The following is a 27184-nucleotide window of genomic DNA, read 5'->3' on the forward strand; positions in this document are numbered from 1 at the left end:
TAGTAACAACTCGAAGAGCAACATGAAGAACCATCAAGATCAACCTGTTGCTAGTTCTTGGCCTGGCTAATGGCGTGAAGTTTAGTTAGTTTGCTTTTGGCCAGCGGCGCGTGCGGTTGTGCGGCTCAAGAACTACTAGATATACATGTTGCATTCAATTTTCTTCTAAAATGTGTGTGGAACTGGCAGTGAGGTGTGCTGCTGCTCTTGAGAAAAGGAAAAGGAAAAACAAGTGAGAAGCGAGTGAGAAAACTGTGCCATCGAGCCAGCGAATTGGCACAGTTTGCAATATGATTGTTATATAAAAATCCATTAGCCATCGGCCCGACGTTTCGACCCATTTGCGAGCGACCCCAGAACTTGTTCGCCTATCAAGGACACAAATCTCTTTCACTCGAGAAGTGAGTCACCCAAAACAGACCCATAAACGGCGGCGGCTTCTAGTAAAAGTGGAGCAGCAATAATAGGAAATGTAAGATGAAAAAGCCAAGACAGAAGACCCGTAGACAGCTAAAAGTGTATGAGTAGTTGTCATGCTTTCATTAGCAGCCACAAAGGAAAATATAGAACATTTCAATGAATGTGCTCCAGTGCCTCAAAATCAATTCGATTCGGTGGCTAAAGTGACCTGTGACTAGTGATCGGTGACCTTAAAAGATGCAGTTCTTCTGGCTGCTCTTTGTCTTCTGGAATTTCAGTCAAGGAAATGCCAGTGAGTAGAGGTTAAAGCTAAAATTCCAGAAAGCCATAACTGATCAGTGATCACACTTTTCAGGCATCCTGAACACTCTCCTGGGAGTGCCCGCCGAATGCGTCCATCAAAGTGGCGTCTGGCCCTGTAAGCTGAGCTTCTCCTGCTGGTTGCAGGGCGGCAAGCATGCCCGGGGCTGTGGCAGCAACAAGTGGCTCTTCAGCTGCTGCATCGCTGAGGCACAGCCAACGCACCACAGCTCGTCGCCCCTGGCCAATCTGGTCGACTACGGGAAGCTGAAACTGAGCCTCTCTAGTCTTCCCAAGCGAATAATGCTCCGAAGACGCGACGATAACGAGCTCCTCAATTTCAAGGTAAGTGGCCAGCTAATTAAGCCTTCCTAGATGATTGAGCCATTCTGACAGTCGGAGTCCCCAGGGCGTTGCACGTTTCCGTGCCTCAGAAAAAGAATCTCAAAGCCACATTTTTTCCAGCCCGAGTGCGGACTTCCTCGAACGGCGCAGAACAGTCTACAAAAGAGAATTATTGGCGGACGACCAGCCCAGTTTGCAGAGTATCCGTGGCAGGCACATATCCGTATCTCAGAGTTCCAGTGCGGTGGCGCCCTCATTTCAGCCAACATGGTCGCCACGGCGGCCCACTGCATCCAGCAGGCCCAGTTGGCGGATATAACGGTCTATTTGGGGGAGCTAGACACCCAGGATCTGGGTCACATCCATGAGCCATTACCCGTGGAGAAGCACAGCGTCCAGCAGAAGATCATCCACCCGCGCTTCAACTTTCGGATGACCCAACCAGATCGCTATGACCTGGCGCTGCTCAAATTGGTCCAGCCAACGTCCTTCAGCGAGCATATCCTGCCGGTCTGCCTGCCACAGTATCCCATTCGGTTGATTGGACGAAAGGGACTCATAGCAGGATGGGGAAAAACAGAAGCACATATGGGCCACACCGGCACCAACATGCTCCAAGTGGCAAGTGTTCCAATTATAAGTAAGTATCTTCTTTATAATGGTTTCAAATTTTAAAGGGCTTGCACTTTGCGAGATCTTTACGAAGATTTGTCGTTTTTTTGGGGCCATTATAAATATATTTAAATTTATTTTTACTTTAAGCAACGTTGGATTGTATTCGCTGGCACGAAAGCAAGCAGATAAATGTGGAAATAAAAGCGGAAATGTTTTGTGCCGGTCACCCCGATGGCCATATGGATGCGTGTCTGGGTAAGTTAAAAGCAGTATGTCACTAAATACCACAAAATTTTCTATTCAGAAGACTCTATTACGATAATAATATAAAAAATTCCGCTCAAGAATCGGATAGAATATAGCCACGATAAAGCCATCTCTAGGGGCCATATAGGCCTCCCCATGCACTTTCCACATTTTGAAGGGGATGGCCCAGAAAATTTGACAAAAAATTTTAAAAATATTTTGTTTTTCGATTTTGATGCAGATTGATTAAGAATCGATCCACAAATCGTTTAAGGTACTCCGCTTAAGAATCGGATGAAAATTGGCGAAGACATAGCTATCGCTGGGGGCCATATAGGCCTCCCCATGCACTTTCCACATTTTGAGGGGGATGGCCCAGAAAATTTGAAAAAAAATTTAAAAAATATTTTGGTTTTCGATTTTGATGCAGATTGATTAAGAATCGATCCACAAATCGTTTAAGGTACTCCGCTTAAGAATCGGATGAAAATTGGCGAAGACATAGCTATCGCTGGGGGCCATATAGGCCTCCCCATGCACTTTCCACATTTTGAAGGGGATGGCCCAGAAAATTTGAAAAAAAATTTAAAAAATATTTTGTTTTTAAATTTTGATGCAGAATGATGGAGAATCAATGTACAAATCGTTTAAGGTACTCCGCTAAAGAATCGGATGAAAACTGGCCAAGATATAGCCATCGCTGGGGCCATATAGGCCTCCCCATGCACTTTCCACATTTTGAAGGGGATGGCCCAGAAAATTTGGCAAAAAATTTAAAAAATATTTTGGTTTTAGATTTTGATGCAGATTGATTAAGAATCGATCTACAAAACTTTTAAGGTACTCCGCTAAAGAATCGGATGAAAACTGGTCAAGATATAGCCATCGCTGGGGGCCTTATAGGCCTCCCCATGCACTTTCCACAATTTGAAGGGGATGGCCCAGAAAATTTTACAAAAAATTTAAAAAATATTTTGTTTTTAGATTTTGATGCAGAATGATGGAGAATCAATGTACAAATCGTTTAAGGTACTCCGCTAAAGAATCGGATGAAAACTGGCCAAGATATAGCCATCGCTGGGGCCATATAGGCCTCCCCATGCACTTTCCACATTTTGAAGGGCCCAGAAAATTTGGCAAAAAATTTAAAAAATATTTTGGTTTTAGATTTTGATGCAGATTGATTAAGAATCGATCTACAAAACTTTTAAGGTACTCCGCTAAAGAATCGGATGAAAATTGGCCGAGATATAGCCATCGCTGGGGGCCATATAGGACTCCCCATGCACTTTCCACATTTTGAAGGGGATAGCCCAGAAAATTTGACAAAAAATTTAAAAAATATTTTGTTTTTAAATTTTGATGCAGAATGATGGATAATCAATGTACAAATCGTTTAAGGTACTCCGCTAAAGAATCGGATGAAAACTGGCCAAGATATAGCCATCGCTGGGGCCATATAGGCCTCCCCATGCACTTTCCACATTTTGAAGGGGATGGCCCAGAAAATTTGGCAAAAAATTTAAAAAATATTTTGGTTTTAGATTTTGATGCAGATTGATTAAGAATCGATCTACAAAACTTTTAAGGTACTCCGCTAAAGAATCGGATGAAAATTGGCCAAGATATAGCCATCGCTGGGGGCCTTATAGGCCTCCCCATGCACTTTCCACAATTTGAAGGGGATGGCCCAGAAAATTTGACAAAAAATTTAAAAAATATTTTGTTTTTAGATTTTGATGCAGAATGATGGAGAATCAATGTACAAATCGTTTAAGGTACTCCGCTCAAGAATCGGATGAAAATTGGCCAAGATATAGCCATCGCTGGGGCCATATAGGCCTCCCCATGCACTTTCCACATTTTGAAGGGGATGGCCCAGAAAATTTGACAAAAAATTTAAAAAATATGTTGTTGTTAGATTTTGATGCAGATTGATTAAGAATCGATCCAAAAATCGTTTAAGGTACTCCGCTAAAGAATCGGATGAAAATTGGCCAAGATATAGCCATCGCTCGGCTTAAAAAGAAGTAGTATACTTTACGGTGGCGAGAGTTAAAGTGAATTGTTTTAAAACTCCAATTTTTTATTTAAAATATGTAGATTTTTAAAATTAAATATATAAATATATTGAACATAATCTAGGTGATTCTGGAGGTCCTTTGGTTATTAAAGAGCGAGGACGCTTTGTGCTCGTGGGAATCACCAGTGCGGGCTTTGGCTGCGGAGTGGACCATCAGCCAGGTGAAAAAAATAAGACCGTAACTAAGCAACATAAATAATGAAAATATATTTACATTTATTTACAAGGCATTTATCACAACGTTCAGAAGACTGTGAGGTGGATACAGGAAGTGCTGGCACGCAACGAATCATAACCGCAATCCCCTCCGAATGGCATGCAACCCATCTCAATAGTTTACGGCTCGTAGGCTTAGGCAATGAAAATGTGCAATCCAAAACAAAAGAGCGCAATATATTTATTAGATTTAATAAACTTTGTAATTAGCCAATTGGTGGGAGGGCTAGGTATAGACGCCACCCGCTGAACGACCTTGAACGCCGGGCCAAAAGAGAAAACTGCTGCGTGGCCAAAACAAAACAAAGCGCAGGTCTTGTTATGGGTTATGTCACCTGCTGTTTGGCCTATTTGGTGGAATGCCACAAATGGCACAATCCCTGACTATTGCCGCCGGTAATTTGTACATTAGGCACATTAAGCCAGGGCACTTTGCTTTTGGTTGCCCAATATCTGCGGCAATTGGTTGCGCAGTGCAATGTTGCTGCTGCCATTGCTGCCACTGTTGCTGCTGCTGCTGCAATGACATATGGCAATGATATTGCATTTGTGTGTCATTGGTCATTGATCAGCGACTGTGGCCAATAATTATTAATACCAACAATCAATGGAACTGGCTGGAAAGCTTCTGTTTCTGCGAAAATGTCATGCTTGAGATGAAGCCAAGTGGGCTTTCCTGCTGCAATTTGTTGGGCAATTGTTGGTTTTGCTAAAACACCAATTTGTACGATGGAAAATGCCACTTCCTCTTTGTCAGGGGGGCTAGAAGGGAGCTGTGGTATGTAGAGGAGAGTGTATAGAGATTAGTCATGGTAGCAACAGCAACAGCAACAGCAACAGCAGCAACATGCAATTGTCAGTTGAGCGACAAAACTCGTTGGCCACTCTTCTTCTGCTTTTCACTTTCGTTTTCAATGCTCTCGCTCTCTCTCTGTCTGGGGCTAAGTGCCTCTCCCTCGCTCTTTTTGGTGACTATTACTCAATAGTTGGGGCCTCCGCTCTCCAAGCCAACTCTGAGCCGGTGTTGATGGCATTTTGATTTTGGATTTGTCAGCCAACTGTTTATTAAGTGTTTCGACGCGCCAGCAAACTGTTCGCGAACTTCGCCGCCGCCTGCACCGCAAAAGCCCAAACCAAATAAAAAAACAGGGCGCCAAGTCCTAAAAATAAAATAAAGAAATTGCCAAACCACCGGCAGGTGGAGAAAATTGTGAACTTAATTCAATTTACTCGGGCAACACAACTCCGAGTATTCGGTGGTTCGGGCTATGCAAACGAGACGAGCGATTATTCAATCAAAAACTCGCGCTGCTACGTGAATTAAGTGAAACACAATTGCAGAAATCAGTGACAGCCGCAGTCGCAGCCGCAACCAACAAACAAAACAAAAAAAATACAAAAATAAAGTGTAAACATAACAACGAAAGTATTGCAAAATGCGCCTGGCAGTTGCAGGCTCGATGCTGCCACAGCAACTGGTGATGTTGCTGCTGCTGCCACTTGCGGCAATAGTTGCTGGCCATAGCAATTACAATTCGGTTTACAACGAAGTGATTACCCCGGAGCTCAAGCAGGCGATTGATAAGGAGCTGCCCAAGCAGGCCAAGTTCTTCGATGAGCTGGATTGTGAGTATTTAACAGCCGATGCCGATTTCCGCATCCCCGCACTCCCTTTCCTTCCCCGAGCAAGTCAAGTCAAATCGAGTTTGTTGCCTAAGTCTTTCGTTTGATGACGCTTCCCTGCAGTTTCGCATTACACAATTTGCATATTAGTTAACGCTGGCGTGTTTAACCTTGATCTTCGCCACTTTACGCCTCTGTCTCCGGCTCTGGCCATCGATTCGATGTCAAGTTCGTACCAAATTCCTCACTGCCCAACGCAATCACTGGAGCACTCTTCCGAATTCCGAACTTCGACCCAAAGCGAAAGTCAGACACACTGTTCTTGGGCCACCGATTCATCTTGTTTAATTGGACTTTCGAAAAAAAGACATGCCAGCCAATTAGCCAAGAGATTAAGGTGGCCAAAACATTAACACAAAAAACACTCAACACACACTAACATATGTAACTGTTGGCTTGGAAAGCCCGCGTTTTTTGGGCAACTGTGAGTGTCTATTAAAATGATGGCCAAGCCAGTGAAATATTAGAAATAAGCAAGTGTGCGATTGGAGCTAAATTACTGCATTGCAAGTTCAATGGCAGCACGGATACGGGTATATGTAATACGAGTATGAGTAAAGCAAAAGTGTTTCCAGATACAGTTACAAGCACACACACTCGAAGAGAGACAGGAAAATCAACTGCAATTAACTTCAATTGCAAACTTGTAGCATTCGAAAGTGTTAACACAGCAACAAATACCACGCCGTGATTCGGCCATTTTCCCAAAAGATTATAGATTATTTTGGTTTGGCCTTTTATGTAAGCAGAAACCTTGGCCAAAAAAAAAAAAATAGAGTGTAATCAAAGAAAAAAAATCGAATTGAAGTCGAACTCGGAATCGATGGCTTGGCAACATGTTGCCAGCAACACGCTCAGCGCCGCCCTGCTCTGATTCACTCCACCTATCTCTTTCGCACGCCCGAAGCCCGCTCGGCAAGTGAAATGCGAAAGGCGGCAAAACGAGACTCTGTCTTCGGCTTTTCAAGTTTGCTTCAAGCTCGAAGACCGCAAAAGTTTGGCTTAATTCTGAGCCGATTTTCCCGACGCGCGGTCGCATTTTTTTGGTCGCTTCGTGTGCGCGTGCGTTTCATGAAAATTTTTGATATAAAGATCAACCGAAAAGCTGGAAAGTGTAAAAAGCGTTGAAAAGTTTTCTTTTCTTGTTTCGAGAGCGCCGTAACTGCGCATGCGTGAACCGCAAGCAGCCAGATGAAAACAAAAGTGAAATCCTTGGTGAACTAGTGGCAGGACCGAACGCCCGAAAGCGAAAGTGCAGCTACCCCGTATCGAAAGTGAAAGTCCCAGTGGAGTCGATCATGTCTTTGCCCAGGCACTCAAAGGATACCTGGTTAAGGTTGCTGATTGGCCTGGCTGCCCTCCATTTGGCTCAAGGACTGGGCTATCCCAGTGCCCAGCAGGAGCACGACATGCTCATCCTGGATGCTCTTTCCCGCAGAAGTGGAACCGGATATTATGGCGAGAACAGCGTGATGGAAATGTTATCCCGAAGTACTTGATTTGACTTGACTTCTGAATTCCTTTGAGAATATTCCCTAACCCCAGACTAATTTCACCCCATCTCTCTCTCTCTCTACCTCCACCTCCCTCTGACTCTTTCGATCCAATGTCTTTACAGTGATACCGCAATCGTGCCGCTTTCGTGGTCACAAATTCGAGTGCGGCCTGTCCATTTCATGTGTCTTGGGCGGCGGCAAGCCCCTGGATCTTTGCTCCGGCGGCATGATCTGGTCGTGTTGCGTGGACAAAGATCTGGATGCCGAAGAGAGTCCACACGCTGCTCCAGTCAACAACACGAGTAAGTACCCTGCTTCCCCAACCCCTAACCATCTCCTTCCATCCTGCCGCCAACGAAACCATTGGATTCTGAAAGACATTTGTCCCCCTGCTTTCCCCGCGTGATTCCGACCAATCGCAAATTACTGGGCTCCAAGTTATGCAACTCGGATTCGTATAATAGAGCAATAAATTAGCTTGCATTTCGAAAATGACAACAAATTGCTCTGCACACACAAACACAAAACCACACAGGCTGCACGCTAAACTCAAGCCCATGGGCAGAGTGCTCGGATTTAAAACTAAATGGCTTTGAAGAACTATCCCAAGGAGTTAACAATTTTATTTGCAAGAAAAGTGATCTTTTTGTAGTGATTGTAAACTTCGTACCTCTCAATTATTAAATATATTTCAATAACTTATAAGATATAGCAATCAAATCATTGATTACCAATATTACATCTCAGATCAATGCTTTATTTATTTGTTTATTAATTTTTCCCGGCTTATACCTTATATATTCTAAAAATTCGCATAAAATGCTACTTATGAATTATATTCTGTTTCTAAAATAAATGAGCTAGATAGATGGGTTTAATATATTTATTATAATAAGTCTTGTGCCTTTGTGATTGCATTTGACAGACCAATTTTTGATTTTTCGCCAATAAATCATTTATGTTCTTAAATCTCTTTAAAAAACCCCCTTTATGGATCAATTGTTTTCCATCAAGTGCATTGGCTGGTATCGTAATCGCATCGAAAACGATTGCAATAGAGTAGAAATACCTTCAAGTGTTAGACCAGCCACTTATATTATGCCACTAACGCACATACATGGCTAACGAAATTTTTATATATTTTTTTTTCGGCTACTGGCTGTTGTTGTTTCTTCCGCAGCTATTTTGTTGTGCTCTGTTTAGTTTTCTAGATTTCTGCCTTCTATTTTCGAATGCGAGCATTACAGAGGCAACAGCAAAGGCCAGCAGACAGAAAAAAGCAGAAGCAGAAGCAGCCTGAACAGACCATAACAATGCATTACAACATGTTGGAAATAATTCTTAGTGGAAAATTTCAGTTTTTTATTCGACTCCCCCCCCACTGTTTTTTTGGGGGCTCACATCAATCTTGTTGGCTGCCATCAACCCTTTCTTCTTTTACCGCAATTTAACTTAATTTTGAGAGTTTCTTCTCCAGTTTTTTGGTTAACCATTTCCTTGAAGCCCATAAAGAAGCGGGTTCTGTGAGCTTTCTTCATGTCGCTCCATCATGTGTAAAGGTTTTTTTCCCAAGCCAGTCCCAGACTGGCGACAATGATAAAGCCGAAAAGACAGACACGAGAAATGGGCAAAACTCACTTGCGGAAATAAACGAAGGTGAACGTTTTCGCATTTAAAAGTGAAATTTTTGTTTTCTTTCTTTGTTTCAATTTGGTGGTGGCACCCTCCCCTTCTGGGCTTTTATTATTTTGTTGGCTTTCAAATGTGGGAAAAATCACAGTGAAAAAGTTACGGCATAGTCCCCGAATCAGGCCGAACTATTTGAAAGTGTTAATCAAGTCATGACGCCGCCGCCGTTCTGTGTCTCCCCCGAAATGGCTTTTGGATTTGTTTGAATTACGTGCGAAACAACCAGTCAGCTTAAGTGTCTTTGTCCGGCTCTGTCTTAATGTCCGAAAACCAAAAAAAATAAACTGACCAGACTGGGTCCCCAGACTTGGCCATCTTCTGCTGACATAATCGCAGTCGTGTTGGAGGTCTTACTTTTTATTATGGTTGCATGCCGCGATTGTCATCGTAAGTTTAGTTTTTAGTTTTTTTTCTCTGTTTTAAAGGGAAAGTCTGGTTTGGAGTCTTTCTCTGACCCTTGGAGTTGCTACTTGATCATCCTAATGGTTTTTTGAAGAAACTTTTCCATTCAAAATTTGCATATCACAAATGTAGTTTTGAGTTTTTTAGACTTTATCGATTTTTCAGTAGATAAAAGAAACCTAAAGAATATGGTCTTAGATGTTTATTATAAAGTTTGAATCTTTCTAAAAGTTAGGCTACATCCTATGAATAAAAAACAAAATCTGGAGATCTAGAGGATGATTTTCTTTAGAGATCTAGCCCCACCTGTATCACGATTCTTACACACAGGTGACATAATACACTTGCATGACATATACCCCGATCTGTCGCCGAATGCAAATAAGCCGCATCCACAGCAGCAGCAGCACCACCTGCACCACAACGGCCTGTCAGCGGCCTCGTCCACGACCTCCTCCTCCACCCGACCAGCCTATCCTTCCGGGAACTACTACAGCACCAAGCGCCCCACCTTGTACAGTGGCGGTAATCCCTACAAGCCGGTTGCTGGTGGCGGGTCCAGCGGATCTGGATCTGGTCACAGACCGTCGTCGTCATCCAGTCTGAACAGCTGGGAGCATGAAACTGGAGGTCACACCATCAACGGGATCACCAACCACCTGGATAGCTTCTTCGACGCAGAGGCCCCGCCGGGAGATGTGCCACCTCCGCCCCACGAGCCCCTTCCCAATGCCCAGGCCTTCGCGGTGGGCAATGTATTGGATTTGAACGCGGGAGAAGCTGCAGATGAATACCAAAGCGGTGGTGGCGGCGGAGGCTACCATGATGCCAACTATCGTCCAGTGCCGGGTACAAAGAAATCTCACACATTCTTCTCTCTCTAACTGTATATTTCTGTTCTCTGGCACTTCTGCAAATGATTTTCCGTAAAGCTGCACCACCACACATTTCACCCACACTTTTGAACTCTGGGATTCTATTTATCTTTCTTTACTCCACTCTTATTAATAACTTTTGTTATTTTGGATGCTTTTTAATAATTACATTCATGTTTCTTCGGTAGGTTGCGGAGAGGTCTTCACCCGTTCTAATCGCATCGTGGGCGGCCACTCCACGGGATTTGGATCTCATCCCTGGCAGGTGGCTCTGATCAAGAGCGGATTCCTGACAAGGAAACTCAGTTGCGGTGGTGCCTTGATCTCCAATCGATGGGTGGTGACCGCCGCCCATTGCGTGGCTACGTAAGTAATAAAATAAGGACAGGGAAGGTTCAATAACTCAACGCTGCTTTAAATTTCAGTACCACCAACTCCAACATGAAAATCCGTCTTGGGGAATGGGATGTCCGTGGCCAGGAGGAGCGTCTGAACCACGAGGAGTACGGAATAGAGAGGAAAGAAGTCCATCCCCACTACAATCCCGCTGATTTTAAGAACGACGTAGCCCTGATCCGACTGGATCGCAATGTGGTTTACAAACAGCACATCATCCCCGTCTGCCTACCACCTCCGTCCACCAAACTGACGGGGAAAATGGCCACCGTAGCGGGATGGGGGCGGACGCGACATGGCCAGAGCACGGTGCCCTCTGTGCTGCAGGAGGTGGACGTGGAGGTCATATCCAATGATCGCTGTCAACGATGGTTCCGGGCGGCAGGACGCCGTGAAGCCATTCACGATGTAAGTATTGGTAAAATGAAAAAAATTAATTATCTTAAAAACCAATATGATTCCTTTCCAGGTCTTCCTTTGCGCAGGATACAAGGAGGGCGGAAGGGACTCCTGCCAGGGCGACAGCGGCGGGCCGCTAACCCTGACCATGGATGGTCGGAAGACGCTCATTGGTCTCGTGTCTTGGGGCATCGGCTGCGGACGGGAGCACTTGCCCGGAGTCTACACGAATATACAACGCTTCGTGCCCTGGATCAATAAGGTCATGGCCAATGACAACAATGCGTAGTCGAGCCACTGACCCATGAACCCTAAACCGGAAGACTGCAGTCACCGCTCGAGTAGTTCTGCAGTTGTGTGCGTCCGCTGCCGAGATGCATCCCGTCAGCCAGGCCATGTGATTCCTCTACGACTCGGGGTTGCTAGTGTATAAGACCCAAGGTCCTTGTGGCCCTGTATTTATTTTACCTATATTCAACCACTCCAAAAAGGGATCCCAGACCCGAATCCTGTCGCCTTCATTCGTTTCTCATTGCATAACTAGGATTTCGGTTTAAGTTTTTGATATTTATTGTATTTTGTGACGAAAGATTCCTACATTCGATAGATTCCATTCACAAACTTATTTATAATTACAAACTATGTTTTAATATACTATTAAAATTTAATAAAATATTTAAAACCATGTTTAATATTGGATTGGGGTAAAAGTGATTTTTACATGATAATAATAGTTATTGGGCAATGCCAAATATTTGTATTCACTTAATTTAAAATGATAAAATTATTAAATATTATTTCCAATTTCTTTTCTAAAATGCTTAAATAATATCTAATAATATAATCTTAAATAATATCTTCTTTTCAATATATTCAATTATTCTACATGACTGATACATGTGTACATCGTTTTTACACGCATTGGTTCGTTACCTGGGTATTGGAAAAAACCATTGCCTACTTTTTTGGATGAATGACGAACCTTTTTGATAACGTTTTTGAATCGCTTTTGAATCATTATTTGATTTGTAATGCTAATAACAAACAAAGGTAGTAAACAGCAGCAGTCCACAAAAGACACGAATATTAAACAAAAGATACCCGAGGGAGATGTGAGTGGGAAGATGCCGCCGCTGACCCAAAACTCTTTTTCGAGAAACTGAAACTGTCGGGGAGAGCGACATGCAACAAGTGCCACATGCGGTGCATGGACTGAATTTCTAATGAGTTCAACTTCCGCCAGTGGCTGGTTAATCACCGGGCGCAGCTGGCAGAGCCATCAAAATTCAATAACATAATCCAGGCAGGAGAACGAAAAGACCGGGATGACCAGATCCCCTGGCATTATCACTGCGATCAACAGGAGCTTATCAGGCGCTCTCCCGCTCTTGGCCAGAATCTTCATGGCACGCTCTTACGATCCACATTGGCATCCACTTCTTCGGGCAATTGGCCAAAGAACCGGGATCCGGCCAGCAAGTCAGTTGGGGCCTCGAGTCTTCAGTCGCCGTGGAGCTGCGCCAGTGTCAAGGTCTCTCGAGTTCAAGAATCGGCCAAAGACGTTCTTTATATGTGCGTTCTCTATATTAAAGACGATACTCTCGGCCGCGTCTGACTCCCTGTCTGTCTATTCTGTCTGTGATTTATAATTGGGACTTGTTGGCATCTAAATGATTTTCCATAAAGCTTAATGATCTGTTGATGAGTGTTTGCTGGTGTCTCTGGCCAACAATATATTCAAATGGGGGAAGGAGTGGATGTGGCCACTGGCCATGCAATTCTTATCAGCGAACAGGTTTACCTGTAAACTAAAACGTTAATAAAGATTGACTTTCTTAACCTGAAGACGTGCATAAATTAAAACACAAACAAACTGCGGCACTCACACACATGCACGCCCTGACAAAGGCGCAGGTGACAAAGAATGGCAAGTGGCAGCAGCAAAAACAAACTCATTTGCACCACAAAATATTAAAAGAAAAAGCCATCACACATGTGTGTGTGTGTGCGAGTGTGTGTTTTGGGATATGTGTGGGTTTGTTGTTTCTCTGTTGTCTTCTGCTTCTTGCTATTTTAATGTGAAAGCGCTGTTAACCCCAAAGTGAGCCCCCTGGCTCCCCCGCCCCCTGCCCAAAAAAACAAAAAAAAAAAACACCACTTGCCGCCAATCAGCTGTGCCGCCAAAAGAGAGAGGCCCCCATAAGAAGAAGCAGCAACAGCAGCGGTAGTGTTAGTGAGTGCGAGAGTGAGTGTGAAGTTCATTTGAATAAGAAACAGCGCCTAGCTTTTGGCTGTTCTCGCTGCTGTTGGCCTTAATGGAAACCGTTATGCGTCGCCGCCGAGCTCTAACTAGCAATGTCGACTGCGCGGCGTCGACTGCACGCATGCGCAGTGCGCACATGTGGGGGCACAAAGAAAACGAAGCAAGCGGGCTAAGAGAGAGAGAGACCGGGAGAGAGAGCCAGCAGAGTGCTGGGCTCCAACTTCTACCAATTTCGCTTTGTGGTTCTTCAGCTCTGCCGGCGTCGCCAAATCTCAGCCGCTGCGCCGTCGCAGTGACGACGCCGCCAACCGAGGCAGAGACCGAGACTCCAGTTCACCTGGTGGCTGGTGTTTGGATCTTTTCAACGATCGCCACTCCGCAGACGTGCGCAACTTGTCGCGCTCTGAACTTGGTCTTCTGCTCGCTTCCGCTTCTTCTTCTTCTTCGTGTCGCCCGCGGGATATTTGTGGCAGTGCGTGTTAGCCGCTATCGAGTGTGCATGTGTGTGTGTTAGTGTTTGAGCGAAATATTAATTGGCCAGAACGACCAAAAAGTCCCCCCAAAGGCAAGTTCAAGTGTGTGTCCCTTCAGCAGAACTAATTTCGGGACCAAGAGTTTCCCACTCGACCACAATAGCCAGCAATTATCCGGCTAACAGTGCTTTGTGTGATTTTTTTTAGTCGCTCTTCCCGGCCTAAAACAAAAGGTAGAACCATCGAAAGGCAAAGGCAAAAAGCCAGTGTCAAACAAAAGCCAAAAGTGAAGAAACTCATAAAACGGACAGTCCAAGAAGTTAGGCAACAAAAAAACAAACTAAAAATAAAAAACAAAAGAAGCCGGAGGAGTTATAACAATCATATAGTAATAGCAAATTAAAAGAAATGACCCAAAATAGCTGAGAAGCCAACGCCAGTAAATGCAAAAGATCTCCAGCCAAGATACGCATCCATCAGATACGCCGGCCCTCAAATGTGTTTCGGTGTGTGTGTGTGTGTGTGTGAGTGCCTAAAGTAGCTGCGCTGCACTTTCTACCGCGTACAAGTCAATTAAGCGCCAACTCACAGTACTCGCTACTCGGATACTGAATCTCACAGATACCAAGATACAGATACAGCACACACCCAATAGATGCGCATAACTGCAACTAACTGCACTGGTAGCAGCAGAAGATGCTGAAGAAGAGCCATCCGAAGCAGCAGGCAGCAGTGGCAGTGGCATCGAAACAAGAGCAACAAGTTCAAGCGCCGCAAACACGGCCAAAGCTCAAAAACGAGTCCAAAGCAAAAGTCTCGAGCTCAAGTCTCCGCTCTCGACCGAACCGAACCAAAAACCAAAACCCAACCATTCCAAGCTGGAAACTGTGGGCCGTTGCCGATCCGATCTGCTCCTGCTGTAAATTTATTGAAATTCCTGTAAACAACAACAACGGGAGCAAGCCAAAGCGCTTGCCACAAGACTTTTCAGTGTGTGGCAGAGTCACAAGAGTCAGCAGCAGCATCAGCAGCAGCAGCAGCGGCAGCAGCTTAGTACAAGTGTTTCAATTGCGGCACGGCTGCTTCTGCGGCTGCCGAGACACAACAGCAACAAAAAAATAAAGAACCAAGAACTGAAAGAACCCTGCCTTCTCCTTCGCCTTCTCCTTGGCAAACGATTTTTGCTTTTCGGTTTAAAGAACTGGTCTGATAGTGGTTATGCCAATGGCTCAAAAGAACAAGGGTATGCCGGGTTGGCTGGAACATATGTTGGCTAGATCTCTTCCAAACTGACTTCATTATCACATCCAAATATAATCTAATGATCTTTAATCAGTGGTAGAAACTTTACCAGATCTAGCCATGTTTTCTGATCAATTTCACCATGCCAAAATCTGGTTTAAGAAACAAAACTACGTAGTAACCATACGTCGACTCTGTTGCAACCGCACATGTTTCTTCCTCATTGTTGGAGACCTGCCATTCCGCCTGTCTTTGGTCTAAAACACACTCGACAGCGGTTAGGGGAGCAGAATGGCCAAGACAGGAGAGTACCGGAGTGTAGTGGGATAGAGAAGGATCTTGGAACGTTTGGCTCGCGGCCACAGATGATCTGGTGGTAGTAGGATGCTCTGGTAGTAGGCATTGCGTTATTTGCATTTCACGTTCTCGGGGCGCTCTGGTTTATACAGGTTTCCTGACGGTGACGGCTTCGACGATGATGATGCTGGCTGGCTGGGCCCACAAGTAGCATAAAATGGCTTGCAGTAATTATTGTAATTTGCATTCGGCATTTGTAATTGAGAAATTGCCGTTGATGGCCTGATGGTTGCATTGAACCTGCTTTCTGGGCTGGCCACTTGCCGAAATAATTAGCCAGGCCATCATCAAGTTTGTGCCTTGAGTCTTTTGATTCGAACTAATGAACTTAGCCTTCTCCTTGGTGGCAGCCAGGTGACAGCCGGCCAAGAAAAACCACCGGGCCATGAAGTGGACAAAAGCATAGCAACAAACTTTTTTTTTTTTACTAAAAATATACAGAAATTTCTCCTAGCTCCGTTTTTGGGAAGCAGAAATGAAAGCAGCGCCAAGCGAGACGCACTTCTTATTTGATTACACTAGAAATGTACGAGCTTAGTGGCCGTGTATGTAGTTTCTATTGAGGCACTGGCCGTTTCACGGCAAATGGCATAATTCTTTTGTTCACCATTTGAAATTACAAGCTGCTGGTGGCTTTTCACTTTTCGTTTAAGTAAATACTAAAAGAAGAAGCCAGCTGCCGCCACAATGAAATCCCCTGCTGGCTTTCGCTTTTACTCAGGGCGGGGTACATATACATATGTATCGCTCAGCTGACAAAATGTATTTTTAATAACAAACAAAACAAATTTGTAATTTCACTTTTAACGAGCCACCGAAATTGTCACTTGTATCGAGTCGCGAGTGGAAATTACTTAATTGCCCATAAAGCTGGAACCACAGCGAGATTGAGATTCGAGATTCAAGAAGGTGGAAAGGAAGGGATGAGGGAACTGAATCGTCTCAGTCAAATGAAAATCATGCAAATCATCCGTCGCTTCTGACCCAGATCGAGACCCATTTCGCGCTTCCCAGGCAATCCCCGCCCGGTTCTGGTTATCGTTTCTCTCAGTAGCTCTGAAATTCATGTTAATTTGCACACAACCAGCGCCGGCCAGCCAGCCAACGCCAACACAATTATACAGATACGCATACCGATACGGGTGTTTGCGTCTGAACGTGACCCAAATACACAAATAGCTGGCCAACATTTTTGAGGCTGCGAAAAGCCAAACAATCGCTTGAGCTGGAGACTGAGCTGGAGCTGGAACTGGACTTGAGATCGTGGCAACAACTAAAGATCACACTAGCAATTAGATGCCAATGCTTTCGATTCTAGATTCTAGTGTTTAATTGAGGCAATTTTGTGTTAGTTAGTATTTTGTTTTATGGCTTCCGTTCCCGATATCAGAGTGTAGATATTACAATTTTAGCATTTGGGGATAATTAAAGCGATTTACGGCTCTGCGGTGGAAGTGTCTTTAAGCCAAGTTTCTGATGGAGCTGGAAAATGTTGCTGCTGTTGAAGCTGCTACTTCTGTTGCTATTGGAGTTCAATGACCGTATTACGCAACTCACAGAACTGTCGCTAACAATGAGAGTTACTCTCCCCGCAAACCGCTTACCTCTTACCTGTTACCTGTTACCACCTACCGCTTTCCCCACCAAACGCAGCTAATTTCTCAACGCTGCAGAATCGTGACTTAAAGAAAGAGCCCAGCCAACCCAAGCTCAAGTCAAAGCCAAACAGAACAGAACAGAACCGATCAATGAATATGTTGTCACCGCAAAAGATGCCTCCCGGCCATGGGCAAACCCAAGAGATATATGTACAAACAAACATACAGATACATGTTCTTGTGAGATATAGAGACGCATTGTCATCGCGGCAGTTCCCGGAGGAGGTCCAGTTAACTCAAGCCAACTCATCATCATCATTTGTTGTCGTTGGACGCGCTTTCTTTGATTGCTCCGGTTTATGTCATCATTTCTGTACATTCTCTGAACTTTCTTTGCAGTTCGAACTCAATTAGGCGACTGTTGAACCCCAAAGATGAGCAGAACCAGTAGAGTAGTATGGGAATGGAGAATGGAGAATGGGGGTCTTGGTGTGGGAATGGAAATGCATTTCCGAACAGTTATATAAACGCTGAGGAAGATTATACAATCAGTTGAACGATTCCCGTTTGGAACGCTTTCTATGCCCACACACGCATACACTTTTGCTTTCCATTTGGGCCATTTTAGGCATGACTATTTGACCATTTTAGGCCGCAGCAAAATTTAGCTTCGTCGGTTTCCGTTTCTGTGGCTACGTTTTGTTTCATTTGTTCATCGTTTTTGCATATGCAAGTCACCGGAGACAGACTTTCACCTACTTGAGTCAGCAGAGGTATTGCTTCTACGCACTTGTTGCCTTGCCTGCTTTTGCTTCTGCTGCTGCTGGGCCGTGCCCATCTTTTTTTCGTCTTTTTTTGTTTTGTTGATTAATTTGAATACGGCCGTAAAACGTTTCACATTTTTGGATATGAATCACCCACGACTGAAGAAAACTAACCAATTTATGAATGTGCTTCACTTTTGCAGATGATGGGTGCACAACAACACACGGATGCAGAAGACACCTATACGTACACAGCAGCGCAGTGCAGATCGGCGATATCGAGGACCAGCAAGATGCCACGCCCCAGCCTCCTACTCAGCCTCATGGCGCTCTGCAGTCTCCTGCTGCTGACGATAGACGCCAGTCCCGTCTTTGTGGATAATCCCAGTTTAGCACAGTGTAAGTATTTGAGTCATCAGACCCATCGACTTCATGGGTGTCGAACGCCATTGACGCTCTCACTTAGCCGGAATCCGTTCAGCAACGAGATACAGATACAGATCGGAAAGCAGTACAGACGGAGCAGCACTTTGTCGTGGTTTATTTCCATTGTTTCCCAAGAACTCCAGCACTTTCTCTCACGTAGACTATTAAAAGTTTCTTTTCGGGAGCATCCACGGTTATTACAATGAAATGAAACGCGGTCTGTAAGAAACCGAAAAAAAACTACAATGTAAGAGAACAATAACAATTCCAAACCAACTCATAATTAGTAGCCAGTCAGATGAAAATTCATACTTACTTTAACCGAGAGATTAGCCTTTATTCTTATTTTAATTATCCCACTGCCACCTTTAAACTTTATTGCCAAAAGAAGCGAACACAAAATACTTAAGCGACGAACTTGTCGGGAGCGATATCCAGAAGCAGAGCTACAGACAGAGTATTTCCAATGAAAGTAATCAAAATTAATGACAATAGAGACAGGCGTTGCCCGGTCCCAGCACCAGCCACGAAGATTAATTGGGTCAGAGTCATTAAGAATCAAATTTATACGCTATTAGCACTTCCTCTGCGGACGGCCCCACACAGCTGCCAATTTGTCTGCCGCAAGGCAACAAAGCGCAGCCTTTAAAAAAAAGATGAAAATAAAACTAAAAAACTTTCATATACAAACTGAAACTGTCGAGACTGACCAAAGCCAAAGCCAAAGCCGGCAGCAAGCCAGCCAGGCAGCCAGCCAAGATTCAAGATCCAAGATGCGAGAGCCAACAACTAAAGCTACCAAACGGGCAAACGTCAGCGAGCAAAAGCAATTGAGGTCAGCCATCAAAGAATGTTGCCATAAAATAAGCAACCGCCAGTCGGGGCCAGTCCGTCTTGGACCGGGAATCGGAATTGAAATCAGAATCAGGGTTGGACTCTCTGGCCAGAAAGCTTGTGCCGACGAGCATTTCATGTTTATGACTGGACCGCAGCGGCAACAAAGAAAATATAAATAATATTGAAGACGGCAAGAGGCGAGAGGCGGCTGCAGAAAGCGGAAAGTAAATTTGACGGCAAGTGAAAGGGAAATAAAACAAACAAACCCCTGAGATATCGAGGACCGAGCCCAGACATTGATTCTCGGCCTCTCCAATGGCCCGATCGATTCGATTGTGACCCACTTTAGCCACTGCGCCACTCACCCACAATCGGGCCACGAAAATGTGGTGCCGCCGCATTCGCATGCCAAAAACGAATTTCCTTACATTGCAATGCGGGTCTGCTGTCTCTTCTCCACCGTCTTTCTATCTCTCTCCATGATTCTCTCTCTATCTCTATCTGTGTCTGTGTCTGTGTCGTCTTGGCCTTCGATTCTGGCTGTTTGGTAGGCCAAACGAGTGGCGGCCAGCTAGCGAAACATATGCTAAGCTGTTGACCCAAAAAGCCACAAACGAAATGCAAACAGAAACAGAAACAGAACCGCTGCCACGATCCATGGAACGTGACAATGTCTTCTGTGGGGACCGAGTTCAATTTCGGTCGATTGATTTCTTTGCTTTTCCACTCAACTGGCCGCCAGCCAGTTCGTGTCTTGAGTCATTTGTTTTGGGACGCTTCTGTGGCATAAAAAAATCTCAGGCCTGAAATTCGTGTTAATTGCATAAGAAATGCGCGATACTTTACATCCCCGAAAGTTCAATAAACGCAAAACACGCCAAAACTGGTGGCAGTTGGCAATATTTATTTGCATACCCTTTATAATCGTGGGAATATATACGATATCAGATATCAAGTATTCAAGGAATGCTCTTTCTTTTAATGATAATATTACTTTTTTGTTTAAGATAAAAGGATAGTCTTTTATATTCGTTATAAAATTTATTTCAAAATGAAAGTCATATAAAAATTTCACACCTTGCTTAGTGTTTTCCAAATAAAAAAGGGGTATTTAAGCCATCGCCCTGCCTTGTTTTCTTTTCATTTAGCAGAAGTCAAGCAAAGTGCGTTATTTATGTGGATGGATATATTTAAAGCGCTTACTTCGAAACTCTGTGGCCAGGTTGTTAACTTAATTTATGACCTCTGATGTGGAAACAGGACACTCGGTCGGTCTCTCTAGTCCCTGGCCTGGCCATTTTTGGTGAGAAAATCCAAAAAAAAACTGAGAAAAAAAAGTAAAAACGAATACAAAACTCTTGGCCCCGCGCTCGTGGCCATAATTATATAAGTTCAAAGCTCGAGCTTGGATAATTCTCGGCTCGATTACACAATGACAAAGATGACGGAGCTGGTGGTTGGTGGTTGGTGGCTCTCAGCAGCTCTTGGTGGTTCTTGGAGAAGAGCAGAAGTAAATAAATAACAATAATGCGGATGGGGCTACTGTTGCCTCATCGGGCGGTCTTCAGCGAGCATGTTTGTATGTATTTATGAATATTCTTTGACGATGACGCCCTTCAGCGGACTTGGAGGGGCATGGGCTAGCTGGTGGGCTTTTATGGGTTCGGTGTTGGGTTCGTTTTTGAGTTGTTGCCACTTCATTTTCACTTGTGCTAACTGTTTGCCTAACGGTAAATGGACGCTCCAAATTGGCGTACAAATTCGAAGGCGTTAATCGCACCGGCAAACGGAAATGGTGTGGAGCAGCTAGAATGGGAATCTTATTTGCTTTGTCCGCCCCTTTGTCCCATCTGTATCATCATAATCATTATCATCATTATGTGTGCTACCATTTTGTTATATTATTACTGATTTTGGGCTATTATTTTTAAATTGGCAGTCCAATCTGGTCGAAATATACGCCATCTGCCCTGCATCGTACGCAAGTCGGGACGCTCGGGAGTCTGCATGTTTGCCATCGATTGCATTAAACAGAATGGCACCCACCTGGGCACCTGTATCGATCGCTTCTACTTCGGCTCGTGCTGTGCGCTAAAGGTGAGTTTCATTTCAGGCTATTAAATTAATTCTGTGCGGCTTTTTTTAATGGATATTTTTTAATTGCCAGGAGGAAGCCTCTCTATTCGCGCCGGAGATCAACGACAACAGCATCGACCAGAATACCATTTCGCACTTTGCCCACGAGTCCACCACACTGCCCACCAGCGCTCTCTTCAAGCTAACCACCGAAAGTGCTTTGTCTAGCAGTGCCAGCAGCGGTAGCAGCTCCGGCACCACCCACCACCACACCACCAATGAGCTGCTCAAGAACGTAACCCAGTCATACCTGAGCACCGCCAAGCCAGTCCGCACCACCAGCAGTGATGGTAACAGTTCCCTGGCAACCACTCGCCGCCCACCACAGCCACACACCACCCACAAGAATTCGCACTTTGTGGTGCGCACCACTCTCAAGCCAAGTACTGCGCCGGTGAATGCAACTGTGGCAACAGTGAAGCCACCGCGTCGTCGCACCACCACCGCCAAGCCAGTGCTAACCACGGGTGCAGTAGAGCAGCGCATTGAAACCACCACGGTGCCAACAAAGTTTGTGACTTTCCAAATCGTGGAAACCACCACACCGACGGTGACGGAGCCTTCCCACCTACAGGAGACGACGACAACCACCAGGCGGCACACAAAGCCCACGGTTAGCAGTTCAGTTGGTGGATCAGCTAGCAGGACAACCAGCAAAACAACAACAACCACAACTGCTGCACCAACAACAACCACAAAGGCAACGGTAACCACCAAGAGGCCAACTCCCCCACTGCGCACCACGACCCAAAAGCCGCACAAAACGCATTCGAGTAGGAGGCCCACGCCAGCCAAAAAGCCAACCACAACTGGAACCACAGTTAGTGGAACCCAGGACACTCGAAAGCCGGCGGAAACAAGCACCACGGTGAATGTTACGGTCGCCACCACCACCCTGTCCACCCGAAAGCCAATTGTTCAGACAATTAGCAGCAGTAGTTCCACCTCGACAACCACATCGTTAAAGGAGGAGCTGAACAAGAACAACAACCGCACCACCACACCAGCAACCACCCAGGCGCCAAGGCCGAAGCCCAAACCCACCGGAGAAATTGTAAAGGTTCCTGCTTTGCTGGCAGAGACAACTGTAACCACCAGCAGCAGCAGCTCCTCCTCCACCACCCTGGTGACCAAAAAGAAACCCACCTCTACCACCACTACATCCACAACAACCACTACTACCACTCCGAAGCCCACCAGGAAGCAAACAACTAAAGCAACAACCACCACAACAACGACGACTACAACCCCCAAACCACCCACAACTACAGCCAAGCCCTCGACCACCACGGAGGCACCCACCAAGGCATCATCATCCACAACAACCACAACTGCCACCAAGAAGCCCGGCTTGATCACCTGGACCGATGTGGAGGCTGAGCCACCGACGAATGCCAGCATATCGAACGATTGGCAGCCTGCACCACCAGCCGATTGGGTGCCGCTGGCCACCCAAAAGCCCGAGGCCGCAGCGGCCACAGGTAAGTCTGGATTGCACCACTCAAAAGGGTGGATTTTGTAATAGCTACGATTTGTACTTGCAGCACCACCCAGTGCCACCGACAAAGTGGTAATCTCGGTGGCCACCAGTGTCAGTGCCGTGGAGACCCACGCAACGGCCAAGCCGCACAAGACCACGAAGCCAACAAAGACCACAAGCACACCCAGGCCAACAACCACTTCCAGACCAACAACAACAACAACTACGGAAGCAACAACAACCACAACAACAACACAAAGTGCAGTGAAAACCACAGATGGACCAATAAACAGTATAGAATTAGCTTCATCCTCCACGGAGGTGGCATCTTCTAGCACAACTAGCAGCCCCATCAGTACCATCAGCACCACCACCAGCAGCCCAACAACAAGGCCAACAACAACCACTGAAGAAACCACCGATTACAGCGGCGAAGAACCAAATACCACTACCATCGAGGCCACAGGCAGCACCACCGTAGCACCCGCCAATGCATTGGAGGGCGTCGATTACCGAGAAGGTGAGTAAGTGGTGCAGTGTGGTGCGGAGGGGGGGATGGGCGTTCGATCCTCGGGAGAAAACTTGTTTCCCGCGGGGAGAAATCTATTAATACACTCGTGGCTGACTTTGGTCATAAGACAAAGCCAACGTGCGTGGCCATTAAATTCAATTTGAAGGCTAACCGCTGGCCTTGAGCCAGCATCGAGCCAAGAAGACCAAGAATCGGAGACATCTTCCGAGATTCTCTGTTGTCCAGATCATAAACGAATGCACTGAAAACAAATCTATATGCTAGTTAAGTTTAATATTATACTTTTTTATAAGAGATATGAAACTGAATATTGTAGTCAGTTAAAATTTTAAGCAAAAACTTTTCGAGATGCCCTTTTGGACCATTTTATTCCTACTTTACTTTTTAATAATTCATTTTCGTATTATATTTTTTCTCAGTGCAAGAACTTTGCTAAGGCCGCAACAATTTTTACAGCAATCATTTACAATAATGACTGCATCGTGCATGGGATGGTTTCGGTCATTGTGCCGTATGGGTCACGTTGTCGACCAAGTCTGCAAAATGCACCCAAAAAAAAAAAGATAAAAAAAGAATCATCCCAGTCCGTTGCCTCCCCCTTTCCCCATTTGCCCCCCCCTTCAACCACAACTCCTGCAGCCTGTTGACCGATTTGCAAAAAGCAAAAACAATCTTGATACACGAATCGAAACGAGTCGGGCCAAGACAAGTGGTTGGCCATAAAGTAGGCCGTTGACTGACCGACCGACCGGCCCCGGTACAAGATGGCCAAAGCCAAGGACTTGTCCAAAGCACATTACATTGGCGGCCAAAATGACTGAGTGCCTGGCGGAGTGATTAAAATGTTTAGGGCTCTTGCCAACCCATTATTTTAATTGTGACCTGGCGCTGGCCGCTATTAGCCATGATCCTTCCCATTGTTTAATGTTCTCCTCCCCTCCCGTTCACAGTCTGCGGTCGCCGCATGTTCCCCGAGCCCCGAATCGTCGGAGGAGCCAACGCCGCCTTCGGACGATGGCCCTGGCAGATCTCCCTGCGCCAGTGGCGCACCTCCACCTACCTGCACAAGTGCGGAGCAGCTCTGCTGAACGAGAACTGGGCTATAACGGCAGCGCATTGCGTGGACAAGTGAGTAACCACTCCCAAATCCCAAGGGATCGTCCTGACCAAAGTTCTACTTCCAGTGTTCCGCCATCCGACCTGCTGCTCCGCCTCGGGGAGTACGATCTGGCGGAGGAAGAGGAGCCCTACGGCTACCAGGAGCGTCGTGTCCAGATCGTAGCCTCGCATCCACAGTTCGATCCCCGCACCTTTGAGTACGACCTGGCCCTGCTCAGGTGAGTCATTTCCTTTCAATTATTTTAATTATTTTATTAAAATTTTATTATTTACATGACAGGTTTTACGAGCCCGTGGTCTTCCAGCCCAACATCATTCCGGTTTGTGTGCCCGACAATGACGAAAACTTCATCGGGCAGACTGCCTTCGTCACCGGCTGGGGCCGCCTGTACGAGGATGGACCCCTGCCCAGTGTCCTACAGGAGGTGGCGGTGCCGGTGATCAACAACACCATCTGCGAGTCCATGTACCGGGCCGCGGGCTACATAGAGCACATACCGCATATTTTCATCTGTGCCGGCTGGAAGAAGGGTGGCTACGACTCCTGTGAAGGTGAGTAATTGCTGGCTATTTGTGGCGCTAATGTAACCGATTTGTATCCTCGACCACAGGCGACTCCGGTGGCCCCATGGTGCTGCAAAGGGAGTCGGACAAGCGGTTCCAGCTGGGCGGAGTCATTTCGTGGGGCATTGGATGCGCTGAGGCCAACCAGCCGGGCGTGTACACGCGCATCTCCGAATTCCGGGACTGGATCAACCAGATTCTGCAGTTCTAGGTCTTAGGATGACCTGATCCTGACCCAGATCCTTAGCGAATGCCTAGAAACGCAATGCCCCTTCCCATCGCCCATCGGCATCGGAATCCAACGATACTCGGACTCGTGCTCCGGTTATGGAGAGATCAGATCCGTGACGGATCTCTAACGGATTCAACCATAACCCGAGCAACGATTCCAGTTGCCACCATTTACCTCCGTCTGCCCGCCCCCCATAAACCACTGGATCAGCTGGAACACTGATAGCACTTCCATTGTCCATTGTCATAATCGTAATCTTACAATTAGCGTTGCCTAGCCTAACCTAAAACTAGTTAGTGAATGTGATTAACCAGCACACTAAACGAAAGGAGATAGGGAAAGATCATGTAACGTATTAATCGATTGGACTCCTAATTTATTCCCATTTGCTGTACATAATTTTCTAAATTATTGCATAACATTTACACTTAGCTTTAGTCCTATTCAATATTAATTTTAAAGGGACTCTGACTCGGACTCGATCGAGTCACTCGGTAGGGCACTATCTCTTAAGTCGCTTCTCCTCGAATCGAATAATGCGGCAGAAGCTATTGTAATTTTATTTTATAACGTACTGTAATTATTTATTTATAGCAGCTCATGCGCGACAAAATTAATTAAATTCAAATGTTTAAAACAAACGTATAAAGTGTTTCATCTTTGAATTCTTTCAAGAAAACTTTCTTATTCTCTGGTTGGTGTGGGAACTGAATTCCAAACTTAATTGAAATTGATTGAAATTGGACAATTTGAATGATGAACTTAGAAAAAAAGTATTCTTGTTATTTTAATAGGGATTTCTTTAAATATATTATACATACTAAATATTATATATATTATTTTCTATGTCATTACAAAGCTTCAGGCTCTGAAGTAAACTTTTGCCTTTTAAATTTTATTTTATACTTTCGGGATATAAAAGAACAGCTCATTTAACTTTAAATTAAAACTTGACTAAATTAACATTTCTGTAAAGTTGTTTTATTTCCGAACGTTCAGTAATATGACAGCTATAAAGATATGTATAGAGTTTTTATAGAATATGAGGTCAAAAATTTCCTCAATCAAAAATCAATTTCAATTAATTTCACTGACATGTGCCAAAAGTTGAGTTAGTTAGTAAAGTGCCGTCAGTGTAGAACCATCGCAGCAAAGTAAGCACCCATGCCGGTATAATATATTATAATTTTAAAAGAAAAGCTTGTGTTTTCTCAAATTGTGTATTAAATTTTTACGGCTTGGATAATTTTTTTTCTTAAAAACACAAAGAACTCTCTAAAACCTTTTCTAAATTTCCGAATCAATCGAAAAAAAGGGGACACTTTGTTTTATATTCGATCGGTCTCTTACTTCTTTCATTAATCAATTTAAAATGAAGAACTGCATACATTTTTTAAAATTTGTATTTAGATATCGAATTTCAGACGCAATGAAGGCTCAGAGTTCTATAAGGTTCCTCATGCCTCTGCTGTGGATGGCGATGCTGCTTCTTGAGCCTGTTCCAGGACAAAAAATTGACTATAATGACTGGAATGCTACGAAAATACTTCTTATCGACGCAAAGTTCAAAAATTGTTGTGCGAATATTCGACAATCGGCTACCTACAGCAATTGTCAGATGTGTTTAGATGATGGCGCAAATTCTTCGAACAATCAGACTGATATTAGTTGGAAATTGATGCCGGTTTGGTCTGGAAGTCGAGGATGTGAAGACCACAAGGGTGCTAAGTTTGAATGTTCACGAAAACCAAAAACAACACACTTCAAAGACAGCTAAAAGCTTTAAATAAATACTCCCAAAAATATTTCATTGACAACTTTGCAAGTATCCGTTAAGATTGTTTTGTTTAAAAACTAATAAAGAATTATTATTTTTGGCGTAGAGAAGTGTTATACTTAGTTTAAAATAAAGTTCGCAAGTTTAGGCAAAGCTGGTGTTTTGAACCAAAAATTATTTGAAAATTTGTTAAAAAATTGTTGGCATTTAGCGAAATTG

The 27184-nt window shown here is 44.8% G+C and overlaps 3 protein-coding genes across 9 annotated transcripts; all 3 read left to right on the forward strand.

Moving 5' to 3' along the window:
• Nucleotides 1-63: 63 nt before the first annotated feature.
• Nucleotides 64-4417, forward strand: LOC6495566 (serine proteinase stubble). Its single transcript, XM_001959078.3, has 6 exons — nucleotides 64-712; nucleotides 776-1065; nucleotides 1186-1705; nucleotides 1828-1935; nucleotides 4072-4170; nucleotides 4237-4417. Exons 1-6 carry the CDS (start codon nucleotides 658-660, stop codon nucleotides 4302-4304), a joined length of 1140 nt encoding a protein of 379 aa, XP_001959114.1. The 5' UTR covers nucleotides 64-657; the 3' UTR covers nucleotides 4305-4417.
• An 870-nt stretch (nucleotides 4418-5287) lies between these two features.
• LOC6495567 (serine proteinase stubble) lies at nucleotides 5288-11846 on the forward strand. Of its 4 annotated transcripts, none has more exons than XM_001959079.4 (6): nucleotides 5288-5851; nucleotides 7527-7706; nucleotides 9826-10344; nucleotides 10559-10736; nucleotides 10796-11174; nucleotides 11236-11846. In XM_001959079.4, the coding sequence occupies exons 1-6, from the start codon at nucleotides 5662-5664 to the stop codon at nucleotides 11452-11454; spliced, it is 1665 nt and encodes a 554-aa protein (XP_001959115.1). In that variant the 5' UTR covers nucleotides 5288-5661; the 3' UTR covers nucleotides 11455-11846. The 4 variants fall into 4 exon arrangements, with proteins under 4 accessions (XP_001959115.1, XP_032306579.1, XP_032306577.1 ...); XM_032450686.2 differs by lacking the exon at nucleotides 5288-5851 and adding an exon at nucleotides 6890-7399; XM_032450688.2 differs by lacking the exon at nucleotides 9826-10344 and having other exon boundaries at nucleotides 5294-5851.
• Nucleotides 11847-12622: 776 nt separating this feature from the next.
• LOC6495570 (serine proteinase stubble) lies at nucleotides 12623-25829 on the forward strand. Of its 4 annotated transcripts, none has more exons than XM_032451077.2 (9): nucleotides 12623-12696; nucleotides 18066-18261; nucleotides 21065-21222; nucleotides 21293-22742; nucleotides 22806-23261; nucleotides 24224-24401; nucleotides 24458-24610; nucleotides 24673-24944; nucleotides 25004-25829. In XM_032451077.2, the coding sequence occupies exons 2-9, from the start codon at nucleotides 18066-18068 to the stop codon at nucleotides 25165-25167; spliced, it is 3027 nt and encodes a 1008-aa protein (XP_032306968.1). In that variant the 5' UTR covers nucleotides 12623-12696; the 3' UTR covers nucleotides 25168-25829. The 4 variants fall into 4 exon arrangements, with proteins under 4 accessions (XP_032306968.1, XP_032306969.1, XP_001959117.3 ...); XM_032451078.2 differs by having other exon boundaries at nucleotides 12658-12737; XM_001959081.4 differs by lacking the exon at nucleotides 12623-12696 and adding an exon at nucleotides 13429-13993.
• The last annotated feature ends 1355 nt before the right edge of the window (nucleotides 25830-27184 follow it).

The sequence above is a fragment of the Drosophila ananassae genome, chromosome 3L (assembly GCF_017639315.1).
Source record: "Drosophila ananassae strain 14024-0371.13 chromosome 3L, ASM1763931v2, whole genome shotgun sequence".
NCBI classification, from domain to species: domain Eukaryota; kingdom Metazoa; phylum Arthropoda; class Insecta; order Diptera; family Drosophilidae; genus Drosophila; species Drosophila ananassae.